This window comes from Astatotilapia calliptera, chromosome 23, assembly GCF_964374335.1.
Source record: "Astatotilapia calliptera chromosome 23, fAstCal68.1, whole genome shotgun sequence".
NCBI lineage: Eukaryota > Metazoa > Chordata > Actinopteri > Cichliformes > Cichlidae > Astatotilapia > Astatotilapia calliptera.
This window is the reverse complement of record NC_137443.1, coordinates 15,452,992-15,466,707: the sequence shown is the minus strand read 5'-3', so window position 1 is coordinate 15,466,707 and position 13,716 is coordinate 15,452,992. Positions and strand designations below refer to the sequence as shown.

Genomic DNA, 13,716 nt, shown 5'->3' with positions numbered 1-13,716 from the left:
ACACTCGCTGCCTTTTGTTGTCTTTCTCTCAACATTTTAAGGAAGTGTTTCCGTCATCAAATTCAAAATCAGCCAATCCTTGTCATGGAACAGTAAAATGTCTCAGTTTACACAATATGTTTTCTGTGTTATATTGCGAACAAAATATGGGTTTATGAGATTTGCAGATCATTCTGCTTTCATTTATACAGCGTCCCAACTTTTTTTGGAATCGGGTTTGTAAATATCTGTCTGATGAACACATCTCACCTTATTTCCACATGAACATTTCTGTTTGCACACAGTGGAGGTATAAATATGCAGTGCCACTCAGCTCTGTGCTATATTTAACAGAGCATCCATTGCTATTTCTGGTAGTTCTTTTTAAATCTGAGACAGTAACAGACACACAGAGGGGCATCTGGAGGTTTTCTGCTTTTAACTTCAAATCCGTTATTATCTTTTTTTTAAAAAGCAGGGAAGTCTGACAGTTTGACACTTAGTTTATTTATAAAATCAAATGGTGTAGACCTGGCTCAGTGAATTTCAAAATGCAGTGTGTAGGAAGAGATACAAAATAGTACAATAGTCAACCATCACTGACATTTCTATACAGGAAGATAACATTCTCTACATTTGAGCATTAATCTTCGAGGGGAAAAAAAAGCTTTTTTCAGCAACACTACCTGATAAAGGGAGTGGGAGGGTTACGCCTCCCAAAGGACTGTGCCCAAAGTGGAGTGGAGCGACCCGTTGAAACACACAAGTATAGCAGGCGACGCCACATCCCCAGTCTCGCAGGACATCGTTACACTGCGACAGCTCGAAAGTTAAAAAGGCACCACACAATACAAGTCACAAAGGAGATTCTGCCACACATTTGTAATGCTGAAACCGACAAACTTTAAGGCGGATGTCGTGTGCAAAAAACATCTTGAATATGTGTCACGCGTACTGTTCGGTGTCCTCTCTGGTGAAGTGTGCTTTGATTTCTTCCTTTACGGCTGACTTCTTTAAAAAATATCTGAAACATGTGAAAGATTTAAAGAATGATTGCATTATCACTATGTTGCTTGGTGTCACAGGCACATTCCAGGCTTCCAGGGAGTGAGTGGGGAGAGGAGAGGTGCTGGAGGAGGCCTCGCTGTGGATTTAGTTCCTGTAGCTTTTACGTCCCTCGCCCTCCTTGAGGAAGGTCCATATGAGGGTGTTTACGATATCGGGCTGGTCCTGCTGCAGCCAGTGACTGGCCCCGGAAATGATGTTAAGACGGAAATGATTCCTGATGTAGAGGCGGCAAGCCTCGGCCATTTCCTGTTCCAAGAAGGCATCCCGCTCTCCCCACAGCAGCAACACCGGAGACCTGACGTGGTTATGGCTCAGAGGGAGGGAGCTACAGAAAGAAAGGAGCGACATGAAAAGCCTTCAGTTGATCACATTCGTCCCATATTCTCTTCACTGGCTTCCTGTTATCTCCAGAATTTAATTTTAAATCCTTCTCCTTACATACAAAGTTCAGAACAATCAAGCCTCATCGTATCTCACACGACCTCAGAGTACCTTATTATCCCGACAGAGTACTTCTCTCTCAGACGGCACAAAAACTTCACAAAACTATATTTATCCCAGCAACATTAAACTATATTTAATGTAGCTAGGATTGACTCCGAGCTCCTCACAACCATGTTAAGGATAAGTGGAAGAGAATGGATGGATGGAGGGATTCATGTCCATTCATGTCATGTACCAGATTTCCGATGGACCCGCAGCACCTGGGTCTTAATTTAACATCCTGTTCTGTAGTATCACAGTTGTTAAACATCACATGCAGTACGGCACGCTTCTGCCGAGACGTCCTCCAGCCTCCATCCTGTCTCAGACCAGAAAGCAGATATACATTTAAAAGGATGGCTGAATGTTGACTGTGCATTCACCTATTTTTGTCCCCTCTGCATTTAGGTATGCTATCCACGAACAGACAGACTAAGTGGGCATGGGTCACTGAGATTTCTTTTACGTAAGCATACAAAAGCTACTCTGAGATAACTCATTGCTTGAGAAGGGAGCAGATGGCCCGCTCAGCCATGCATGTATAGGTCACATGTCAAAATTGCATGCACTGAGATTTTCTTCGATCTCGTTTATGCGGACCATTGTTTGCCAGTAAACGTGTAGGAAAGATGTGAATGTGAATATGAGACAGTATTGTAGCACTGACAGAAGTAGAGGCTCAGTTTTCTGTTCCCCCAGAGTTCTGACAGTAGATGGTGCTACTAAATGCAAACTACACAACAAAAACCTCGTTTATCCTTGGAGCGTAGAACATAACGTTTATTAAACTGACACAACTGAAAATTACTTTTCAAGCATGAACAAAAACTCAACGAGTAAAAAACATTTAAAACAGCTATTTTCTGCTATGTGTCTGGCAGTTTACTGCTCATTTATTTTGCAGCTGACATGACCGTGGCAGTCACAGCTGAGACTGTGGTGCCAAAACACTGGGCCTGTCCTTGCACCTCATCGTGGAGCGCTTTCTCTGAATGTTTAGAACTGAACTGTGCATACTGCTGATCTTCAGTATTCCTATTTTAATGTAAGAGAGCAAACTTTTATTTGGTGTGTTTTTAACAGCTTTTTAGCTTTAATATTATTCTTTGATATCTTATAAATCATACAGATTTTGCTTAACACATATGACATATCACTGTTATATAGAGATTTTAAAAATCCTTTCACATAATCCATCCTTGGCTGAGTGAATTCCCCACCTGAAGACATTCCTGTAATAGTTGAGGGCTCCTGTTAGAGCTCCCGGTTGTGAGAGTGCGTACAGGTAGGCTTCCAGATCCTCTGCGGTGAGCCATCGGCCTTTCCTGCCGATCCCTGTGCTGCGGCTGGTGAACAAAGCCTTCAGAGCCTGCAGCAGAGACACAGCAGCAAACACTGAGTGAGGTTTGCATGGGCGGTACGTTCTGATCTAGACAGCATTCACTGAAGGACGTCCATGTCGCTGTAACGCGAGTCAGAAAAGGTACTTCTGTGGTGAAATCAGCTCTGATGACCTTCAGTCACAGCTCTGGCTCTCTGACTCTCTGCTGGCTCGACGACACTGCATGCTGTGCACCAGCGCGAGCATATGGCAGCATTCTTTCATTTAATTAGCAAAACTCTGACATATTGATTATACTAGGTGATATAACACCAGTGTCTTAGAAATGCTTAAATAATTATAAAACAAGGAATTTAAATAGAAAGTAGTTTTTAGTTTTACAGTGACATTAAACTCACAATAAGCGGAGATTTGAGGTGGTTTGGATCAGTGTTTGTCATATTTTGGCTAACCTTTCACCTTTTCTCTATTTCCTGCATGTGTGGTGTGCAAATCAATGATGGTATACTGTAGAAATCCTCAGCCTGTGGTGAAAACTGCAGGGAAATCTGGGCAGTTACAAAAAGGAAAGACTTGGTTTGAGGTGTTTATCATTGTTTTAAACTAACAGCAATACACACACAGACACAGCAAGCTGTCCTCGTTTCAACACATCAGCATTTTCTCTGTGTCTTTGCTTTCACAACAACTGATTAACTGCGTATGAGGTGTTCAGTAGTCTGTAAATTGTAGCTACAAAAAATAACCCGAGGCACTGCTCTATGCGCTATGTGTTAATTAGCTGTTGATGAACCGAGTCAGGTTAGTCTTTATTTTCAGTCTACATGCTAACTAAGGTAAGCTAAGCTCCCAGCTGTTGCTTAATATTTAATGAACAGACATGAGAACAGTGGCAACCTCACATCAAACTCCGGGAATAATCAAGCACCGGAAATACTGAGAGAACAACTAGAATCTGATCACTGAAAGATAAAATACAAACTGTGTGTATTTGTAAATCTTCTAACACGAAGACAAGATAATATTAAGTACAATTACTTTTAAACAATGGGAAGAAGAAGATAACAAAATTGAGAAAATAAGAAATTAAATGATTAATTACTAACAATATTTTAAAAATCCGGATATTATTTTGTAATAATCTGTAATCCACACATTTCCTGCAGTTTGACCTGATGTAAACACCAAAAATAGACACTGCTCGTAATGTGCGAGGTACACTATTGCACATGCACGTCCACACACGACCTTGACATTGAAAGTCCACACACAACAGACCACCTTGAAATCATTGATGGAGAGCATGAGCTCTGGGAAGCGGGGCAGCTGGAAGAAAAAGTAATGACTGGATTTCAGCAGCTGGCTCGGGTGACGCAGGGCATAATCTGGAGGAGAGGAAAGGAGAAGAAAGGGGACATTTAGTTTCTCGACATAATTAAAGGGCAGGTTTCTTGTGGACATGATAACTCAGGTGCCTCTCTGTCTGCACCATTTAAACCAGCTGTTCCAGCTTCATATTAGCCTCCTCTAATTAGTGTCTCATCAACTTGCACTTAATGCAGAGGAGGATTTGCCAGATGGATGCAAACATGCAACTGAAGTAATAACACTTCCTAATTATCATTAATAATTACAGTAATAACCCAAGAGTCAAACCAGAGCTTCTCTAATTAGCGTGGAGAATACTGATTTTCCAGCACACCGTCCTGAAATCATACCTGTGAACACAGACGGATGCGGACAGTTGAGAACAATGAGTTTTGTCACCATCTCGGGGTAGTGAATCGCAAACAGCCACGCTATGGTCCCACCCCAGTCGTGGCCAACGAGGCAACATCTGTTGTAACCTTGGAAGAAATAAAACACGAATGAAGGAAGCTGGAAGTCCATTCTAACGTTAAACCTAAGCAACAATCTCTGTGGCTCAAAAGTGAAGCCAACATAGTGAGCAGCAGCAGGGAGGATTTAATGGCTTTGGTTGAAGCTGTATACCGACTGCTTTCTTACATACAGGATGTCAGTGGGGTACTTTGAACTCTTGTTGGGTTGAACTGGATGTGTCTGCAGCATTATTTTACTATGTTTAAGTCATAATATATTTAGTACCGGAGTGCGTTTTGAGCTACAGAACACTTGTTGGCAAATGCAATGGTCATTTTGTCAGATGTCTTCATTTAAATCCGAAAAATAAAAAAAATATATAAACCAAAAAATCACCCAGCGAAATTACATCAGTGTAATTTCATAGCTGTCTGCTGTGCTTGTGCTATAGCTGCAAAATGGTAAATACGATTCATGCAACTGGCCCTTTGGTTCGTAAATGGTCCCTTACGGTTAAAAAAAAAAAGAGGATAAAAAGCCCCAAATTGACACAGTGGGTGATGCCACAGGGTCTAGCCACTTTGTTACACTGATACAGTCCATTGTGTAAAAAAAATTTTTTTTAAAAATGCCACTGCCTGAAAATCACTGTTGACTTTCTCAGAGGACATTTACACTCATCAAAGGATGGATTTCATGACATTCAGCCAAATGCTGACCAAAGTCAAGGCTTCAGTCTGATCACATTACTGTTGCAGTTGCTACAAACTGATCCCCTTACCTGAGGTCGCACCATTTACACCTACTAATATGAATCACCCCAGCAGGCCCCACTGATGTTGCTGATGCTACAGAGGAAGAGTCTATAATCTTAGACGGGGAACTACATCTGGAAAATAACAGAGCACCACGGCTCTTTCGGCTGTCCGCCTTTTGGGCTGTTAGCAGTTTACTGAAAACGCTGAAATCTGCTACCGACATGGTAACTAGCATAACATGTGTTCTGTGAATGCAGGCAGCTGGGTGGCTCTCATTGGCTCTAAGAGTTGATCACAGATTAGAGAAGAGCAGTTATCAAACAATCAGTGCTTTCCTTCTTCCACTGAAATGACCATTAAGTGATTTGCTCAGCAATGTGCATGACTGAGTGCTTAGCTCCCAAAAACCTGTTAGGTAATTGACCGGGACAGCCAGAACAATGTAACGAGATGCAAAACATCGTGATAGAACACTTGTGGCTTTTTAAAAAGCTACAATATAAAAAAAAAAATCAATGGTTCAATTTAATTTGTGCAGTGCACAGAGCGTTACAGACTGATTGCAGTTCCTTCCAGCATTTCAAAGATGCACAACCTCTCAGCTTAATGTTTTGATGTTACAGGCCACAGCTTGACTGTTGTGGTCGAGTTTCACCTCTCATTGATTCGATTTATAGCTGCAACAGGCAGCTGCAGAAAGCTTTGTTTAATCCTTCCATTTTCCTGACTGCTTTTCCAATCCTTGATCATCCAGTCACTACCTGAAGGATAAAAGAAATTTTGAAACATAACACTAAACTGAAGAGCCAGATATTACCTATGAATGACTTTGAAGTAATGAACATGTAAATGTAACACATGATGTGATCACAAAGTTCACCAACTCCAGGTGTTAAAAAAGGAAAGTGATCTGAAAATGAAAGTAGGGCTGGTAAAGTTGTATCACTGCTGAGGAAATAGCTTTTCCTCAGCAGTGATAGTTTTTTTTTTTAATTTTTATGATTTGGGTTGCAAAATTTTATGATCACTCCTCATTTGTTTACCTCAGAAAAGTTTAAAAGGCAGAATTACGTCAGTGTTTAACAATGTTTACGCCTTCTTCTGTCACATTTAACTGATTCATCTTTGATTATTAGGTACTTGCTGAGTCCTGGAAATTTCAACAGTGCTACAAGGAAACTTAAATGGACAAGAACAAGAGCGTCAGATAACCAGAAAGGTTGTAGGCAGCAGTTTAGAGAGATTATTTGAAGCCCTATATTTTAAGTTCAAACTGCATTTGAAATGAAAATGCTGCTAACAGTTCCTCTGCCTTTCGTGTGTCTTCCATTTGTGTTTGGCTACCATGGAGGAGTGCGACCGACAGAGTTTCATGCCCACGTTTTGGTTCATTTTAACCGTGTGTCTGCGTTTCCAGATCTACAGAACTCCTACAGTAAAATATTGCTGTAATAAAACAGAAATTTTCTTTGATACTGAAAAGATTGAAGAAAGCACCTCAAAGACTATGCAGGAAAATCAAGACACGACCTTTTCGGCTTCCTTGTAATTGACACTGAAACAGCCGTGTTAACACATTTAGATGTGAGGCGACAGGTGTGAAGGAGAATGAAAGGGCTCATGTCCACTGAACACAATCTTCAGCGACATTTCAGGGCTGAGACAGATTACCTGATAGAGTGTGTAAGCCGTGCTGAAATGACAGGAAAAACACTGAGATACGTTGGCCAGTTAAAGAGCAAAAACTGTCATTCTGGCCAGATAATCATTAGCTGGTATGTGCACACCACCTCAGGCCTGCCAGTGTTAGCACGCAGTCAGCAGGCTTTGGGCTCTGTATCTGCAGTGTCCCATGCTCACTTAGAATGAGTCACAGGAAGTTTGTCATGCCGTGCTGCAGGCCTGAAGGCTGTCCACGGCGTAACATTGATAAACAAGTTTATTTTTGACCCAAGTAGCTGTCAAAACACTCTCCGCTCCTCGGACTGATTCCGAGATTACAGGCACGCAGTTCTCCCGTGTTTCCTCACCTAAGTACTCCACAATATCTTTGACATCCGTGACCAGGTATTCGAAGCGGTAACTCTCAGTGGAGAGCGGCAGGTCGGACTCCCCGTAGCCCCTCATGTCGATGGCCACCACACGAAATTCACTCTTGAACTCACGCAGCTGGTAACGCCAGGAAAACCTGAGGCACACACACATTTGACAAGTATTATTGACAAGACGATGCAGGTTAATGCCTGTTTCTCATGGATATAGAGATTTTTCAATTTAAGTTTATTGACATTTATATTACATATAATACATAAGTAGGTAAAAACAAAATCACAGTTATGTAACAAATTATCAAAAGCTTTCAAAACGGATCTAAAATTAGACTTCAAACCTTCAAAGAAACCTTATAACGGGGACAGTGTTTAATGTCTTTAAAAGCGTAAAGATAATGTGTCATTTATACAGCTAAGGAACAAGAAAGTAATTTGTGCCTAAAACACTTTATGAACCCCTTCTACAGTCTTACTTTTGCTCAAACATTCATTCATTTTCTACTATGGTGGATTTAAAGCCCATTCTCCTCTTTTAGGGGTTCTTCCATTTCTCCTAATGTAGTTAGACAGCAACATCGCACTTCAAAACAAGGCAGTTGAGGTGCTTCGGGCACCTGACTAGCATGCCTCCTTAATTCCTAGAGATGTTTTAGGCATGTCCCACTGGGAGAAAACCCCAGGGCAGAGAGATTATATCTCTTGGCTGGCTTAAGACAGTGTCCCCCTGAAAGAGGTGGCCAAAAAGAGCGAGATCTGAGTATCTCTGATTAAACTGCTGTCTGACAGAGACCTGAATAAGTAGCAATAAAGGTATGGACATATGGATGATTTGCGTAATAAATTATTTTCTCTCTTCAGGGTAAATATGTGTGTTTTTCACAATTCTAGCAACTTCCCTTGTTTTCTGAACTCGCGTCTCTTCTCAGGATTAGCATGAGAAGCACAACGAAGTAAACACTCTATGTTTTCTATGGTGACGTACGGCATTTATCCATCATGCCTCTTGATAAATGACTTTTGCTTAGGACACACCTGTGCTTCCTCACTCCTAGCTCCTCCACAAGCTTTCTTTCTCCTTCAGGACCAATTAAGGAACTGATAGCTGAAGGAATATAATTTCCAGGCCACAGAAGGTGAGAAGATGCAAGGAAGGATAAGTTAACAAAATGGAAAGCCTCTTGTTTGTCTTTTTATCTCCAGTCCCAGAGTCTATGACACAGACTCTTTCTGTTAAACATCTGGGGTCTCTAAGTCCAAACAGCACATTACGCAAGTGTGTTCACAGGCCTTTCCCCGCGATTACGATTCTTACAAACCAACTTTGCAAACTCTCTTTTAGAAACTAGCACTCAGCTTTCTTTCCAGCTGAGTGAAGGTCACCTCTGGATAATAGAAGCTGTTTTAGATTCTAATCCGCCCACTGATGTGGACTGGGATGACTTCCTAATTGAAGATCTTGTCAGCCCCCCTCCTCCTTGTCCTCTTCCTCCTCAGCCGAGTAACGGGGGGAAAAGCTAAATGCAGAGCCCTGCCTGTGATTCTGATGAGTCAGGATAAGATCCCGGCTCTGAACCCTTAGATCTTTGAATACAGAAGAGGGCTGAAGGAAAATAAGCCCCTTGCAGCCCTCCATCCCCCTCCTGAACACAAAGTCTCATCTTTCTTATTTCTGAAAGGGAATTAGCACATTTTAAAAAGCACTCTTTCCAAGCACCTCAGTACAGTTTCATCGTTCCTCTGAAGGATATGTCAAGTGAAGCAGAAAGAGCTCCCCTCTACCGTTAATTAATCCCTGTCCTGTCCGCAGCTTAGATAGCATGCTAGAGATATGGACGGGCTTACAGTTCTTGACAAGCTCTTTGGCCCTGATCCAGACGCAACACTCAACATCATTTTTCATTTCATATCAGGAGGAAGAGAGCTTGAATGCTTTGGACCCCTTTCCCCCGATGGCAAATCATGTCTGTGAATGAGGACTCTTCTCTGCTGGCTTGGATTTGTTTTTGCAGGCCCACAGCCAGATCGCAGAGATTTAACACTGCTGCTGAGCAAGGGAGGAATCCTCATAATGGAAATTTTAGAGAGATGACCAATGCAGCAAATACCAAATACAACTGCACAACACAACATCTTACAGTCTGGTTTAGAGAAGCTTTTACTGTTACTCTGACCCTGATTTGCCTCTGACCTACCAGAACTCAGGGAAGCCGTGCAGAAACAACATGAGGGGCTTTCCTCTCTCACCAGCAGCAACATAGTGGAACCTGAGGCCAGACTCCTGCACAGAAACAAGACACACAAAGACACATTTGCACATGAACACTTCAGCCGTCACTTTTATCCAAAGCCATTTAGTGAACACAACGGAACAAGCCAGCGCTCCTAAGTGACTGTTACTGAGGGGAGCTGCAGGGAAAACTACTACGGGGAAACAAGACAGGAATAGCTCGTTTTCTTTTGAGCCATTAAATAAGAATCAGTGTATCACAAGCTTGTAAAATCATGTTTACTGGACCTGAAACACTCTTGTGAATTTGTTTCTGCAGAATACTAAGTGCTCTAACAAACTTCAAGACTCCTTCAGGAAATGTTTGTAGACATTTAAATGTACATGTGTAATTTTAACACAAAAGAAAAATTATGACAACACCTGCCCACATTTCTTACATCCACATTTAATCTTCCTAAATAATCTAAAGTGCTATAATATGCAAATGTTTCATTTTGAAAGTTTAAAGACAAGACAAGCAGTGTCCCCAATATGTCAAACTAAAGGCTCATGAAAGATAAATAAAATTATGCAGAAGACACCTACAATATTTCCATCTGATGGAAAAAGTGAGAGTAGAGAAGAAGAACAAGTTAATGTAAACACTTGTGTTTAAATAGTTGGAAGTTCATTAGATTTAACAGGGTTTGATTTTTTAAATCTTTTTAAGAAACATATCAAAGCTGTGCCTCAGAAATGTGGGGATTTTTTTATTTTTTTTGCTTTTCTTTCTCATATATCACTGTTTGGGGTTCTGAGAAAGAACAACAAATACTTTAAGTGCGCATTGTAGGCTTGAGATTATTGAAGCATCTCTACACAAGGCAGTCAGGTGAATCAAAAACAGGAAAATACGGCTTAGACCTTTGCAATAAACTGGTGACCTGCTCTGGGCGTAACCTTCCTCTCACCCTACAACAGCTGAAATAGATTTCAGCATTAAACAGAAGCAAAGAGGAAATCTGCGCAATAGCGGGCTGACACAAAAAGTCCCCTACTTTACTCTAAAGTCCTTAACCCACCTGAAGCTTCAGGTTCCTGCACTACACTTGTGTAAGCTACATGCAGGACTGCTTCCTTAGTTGTGATATCACCAAACTCCTGCTTCTACAGACATGTTGCTAAGATGGATTTAAGTTGGGCATATTCTAGAGTCAAAGTCAGCTGATAAAGTTGAATTGATTGTTTTTGATGAAGTTCAATAGCTCAAGTGAGATAATAAGAAGCCAAAGGTGTTTCTGTTTTTAGGCAGTGGGGGCAGATTTAGTTCCTATTTAGCAAAACGAAGCATTGTAACAAGAAACTTCAGGGTCACTTTATTGTGCTTGCTCTGCTTGGTTTAGAGGCTTCGCGGCTACACTTAGGATCAAATTGCAGGTGATGCGAAATAACATCCGCAGTAATCATTATATTAAGAAAACCGAGTATCAGACAGGTACTTGTATATTGAATGATTTTGTTCTAATACATATAGTTTTATAATTCTGTTGATGAATTTTATGTCACATGTTGAAATGAAATGGGTGTTAGCGCACTTCAAAATGCTACTGCTTGGACTAGAGTCTATTATAAAACAAATCAAATACAAAGAAAGCAATATTATTGGGCTATTTAAAGAGAAAGACAATCCCCCACAATCCCCACCTTGAGGTGTCATTAAGTGTCAGATAGAAAAGCTTCTCTGTTTTTATTTAGTGGGGATTAGGTGCTTTGGAGGATCTTTCTCTGAATATATCAGAAAACCACAGTCTCTGCAGATTTAGCAAATATTAGGATAGATTTCTGAGTGATGTGCTTTTTGGATGGTCAGCAGGATTTGTGCTGATCTTTCCAATGTGTTTGAGTATGTGTACAAGTTTTCTTTGTGTGAGCAGGATAGTTATAAATATTATTTTTTCTGTTGACACTGTCAGTGAGCTGGACAGACAGAGCAGAAATGCAGGTTTTCCCTTCTTCATATTGAATTTTACTTACTATTTTTAGCCTCTCATTGTGACATGGTGGGACAGTGGTTAGCACTGTCACATCACAGTAAATCCTCCGGACAGCAGAGGGTTTCTGTGTAGAGTTTGCATATTTTCCCCATGCCTGCAAGCTCCCTCTGGATACTCTAACTTCTTCCCACGGTCCAAAGTCATGAATTTTAGGTTAAGTGGTGATTCTAATTGGCTATTGGTGTGAATGTGAGTGTGAAAGGTTGTCTGTCTCTCTGTATCAGCCCTGTGACGGACTAGTGACACGTCCCGGGTGTACCCTACCTCCTGCCCTATGACAGCTGGGATAGGCTCCGGCGTAACCCTGAATTGGATAAGTGGAAACAATGGATGGAGTGGATGAATGGTATTATGGATGGATATTTAGCTGTTCATCCCAATTCATTTTAATATTTGATCAAATTTTATTTGCAATTTTATGGTTCTGTAAAGTAATCTGCTTCCATGGACATATACTTGCAGTACTTTTTTCTTTCTTGTATGGTTACACGTCAGCAGATTTATTCTGTTCACTTTAATTATTTCCCCTGCACCGTGTTGTTTTCAACCAAACCCTTCATGCACTGTGCTCACTGCAGATCAGATTCATTTGCTCATGGAAAACTTTGGTTTATGACTAAGAAGCACATGCTTTAACAGGCACATATGAGTGTTCTTGCGCTAAAACAGTGTACATGTATTCTAGTACTTGTTTAAGGTATTTGTCATTCTCTGCTACTTTTGTGGAACATTTATTTTTAAACACATTGCTATTCTCCAACAGATCATGAAGTAGATCAGAATTCCTTCTTATATTAATACGTTACTAATGACAATCCCATAATATAAGAATGACAGGTACACGCTGCTGTACTTGTCATGCTTTAAGTACATCTTGTGTTGGTAGTCATTCCGAAGTCTAGGATGTGAATAATTCTTCCACCCCTCACATCGGGACATGCTTTGATATTTTAATTACATAATCCTGAACACACACTGTAGGTTGGTAGTTAGAGGCTGGCAGCACGCTGCATGCAGAGACGTGAGGCGGAGGAGCTGTTCTTTCAGCACCACCTGAGCTCCGCGCCAGCAAGCCTTGACTCCACCAAAAACATTACAAATAAATAAATAGAAGCGCTTCGCAAAAACAAACAGACGCTTCGAGATTGTGCTAAAACATCGGGCCCCGTTTGGATTTTCACGACGCGACACGGCGGAAAGGTGTTGAGGCGGGTTTTTTTTGCTTTTTTTACACGTGAACACCCTGGCGTCCGTACACACACATACACACACAAAGGCTGTTACCCTTACAGACACCTTTCATGTCCAAGTGTGTGCGCGTCACTTACCTTGATCCTAACATAACAGTGGGTTCCCAAGGACGTGTCATTCAGACAAGCCGGGGGAGTTTCACGAATCACCCATTGGAAGGTTGTTGTCGGCCTTAAAACGATGTTCCACCAAAGTTTCAGCAGGGCTACGATGGCGCAAAGAGCACAATAACCGTATATCAATGACCAATACCCCAAAACTCTGATTTTCAGCGCAAGACTGATTAAAAATATCAGCAAGTTGTGGAGCACTCTCGCCATCTTTACATTGCCGCAGGAAATCAGCCCGGATCACGTTACCTATTGATTGATTTCTGTTAACTGGTCGTTTCTGTTTAAACACCGCTCTGACAATGCCGTCGTTTCTTTACCAGCGCATACGCACGACTGTCTGAAGGGAGGATCCCAACAAGCGGCTGAATGGGACGGTGGCAAGAGCATCACGTCAGATTTCACGCGTGCGTGTGACAGCCGTGGCTGTTTGGCAGGAGACCGTGTTGTTGACTATACAAGGCAAGTCCGAAATCGAGCAATAAGCGTCTCGATGCGGAGCTTTACGTTGATTTACATTGAACAGCTAAGAGGCGCTGTTAGGCAGCAAAACCTCCGGAGGAAAAAAAATCACTGCAAAGCACCACGGC

General features: G+C 41.5%; 1 protein-coding gene across 1 annotated transcript; it reads right to left on the bottom strand.

Annotated features, from left to right (window-relative positions):
• Nucleotides 1-464: 464 nt before the first annotated feature.
• ephx4 (epoxide hydrolase 4) lies at nucleotides 465-13,475 on the bottom strand. Its single transcript, XM_026159839.2, has 7 exons — nucleotides 13,094-13,475; nucleotides 9,695-9,780; nucleotides 7,482-7,639; nucleotides 4,591-4,719; nucleotides 4,154-4,257; nucleotides 2,751-2,899; nucleotides 465-1,372 (listed from the first exon to the last, which is right to left on the bottom strand). The coding sequence occupies exons 1-7, from the start codon at nucleotides 13,334-13,336 to the stop codon at nucleotides 1,132-1,134; spliced, it is 1,110 nt and encodes a 369-aa protein (XP_026015624.1). The 5' UTR covers nucleotides 13,337-13,475; the 3' UTR covers nucleotides 465-1,131.
• Between the last annotated feature and the right edge of the window lie 241 nt (nucleotides 13,476-13,716).

Coding starts and splice junctions, on each gene's coding strand:
- ephx4 (XM_026159839.2), bottom strand. CDS start 13,336: ATGGCGAGAGTGCTCCACAACTTGCTGATATTTTTAATCAGTCTTGCG. Junction 9,781..13,093: donor ACTGTTATGTTAGGATCAAG/GTAAGTGACGCG, acceptor GTTTCTGTGCAG/GAGTCTGGCCTCAGGTTCCA. Junction 7,640..9,694: donor CACGGCTTCCCTGAGTTCTG/GTAGGTCAGAGG, acceptor TGTGTGCCTCAG/GTTTTCCTGGCGTTACCAGC.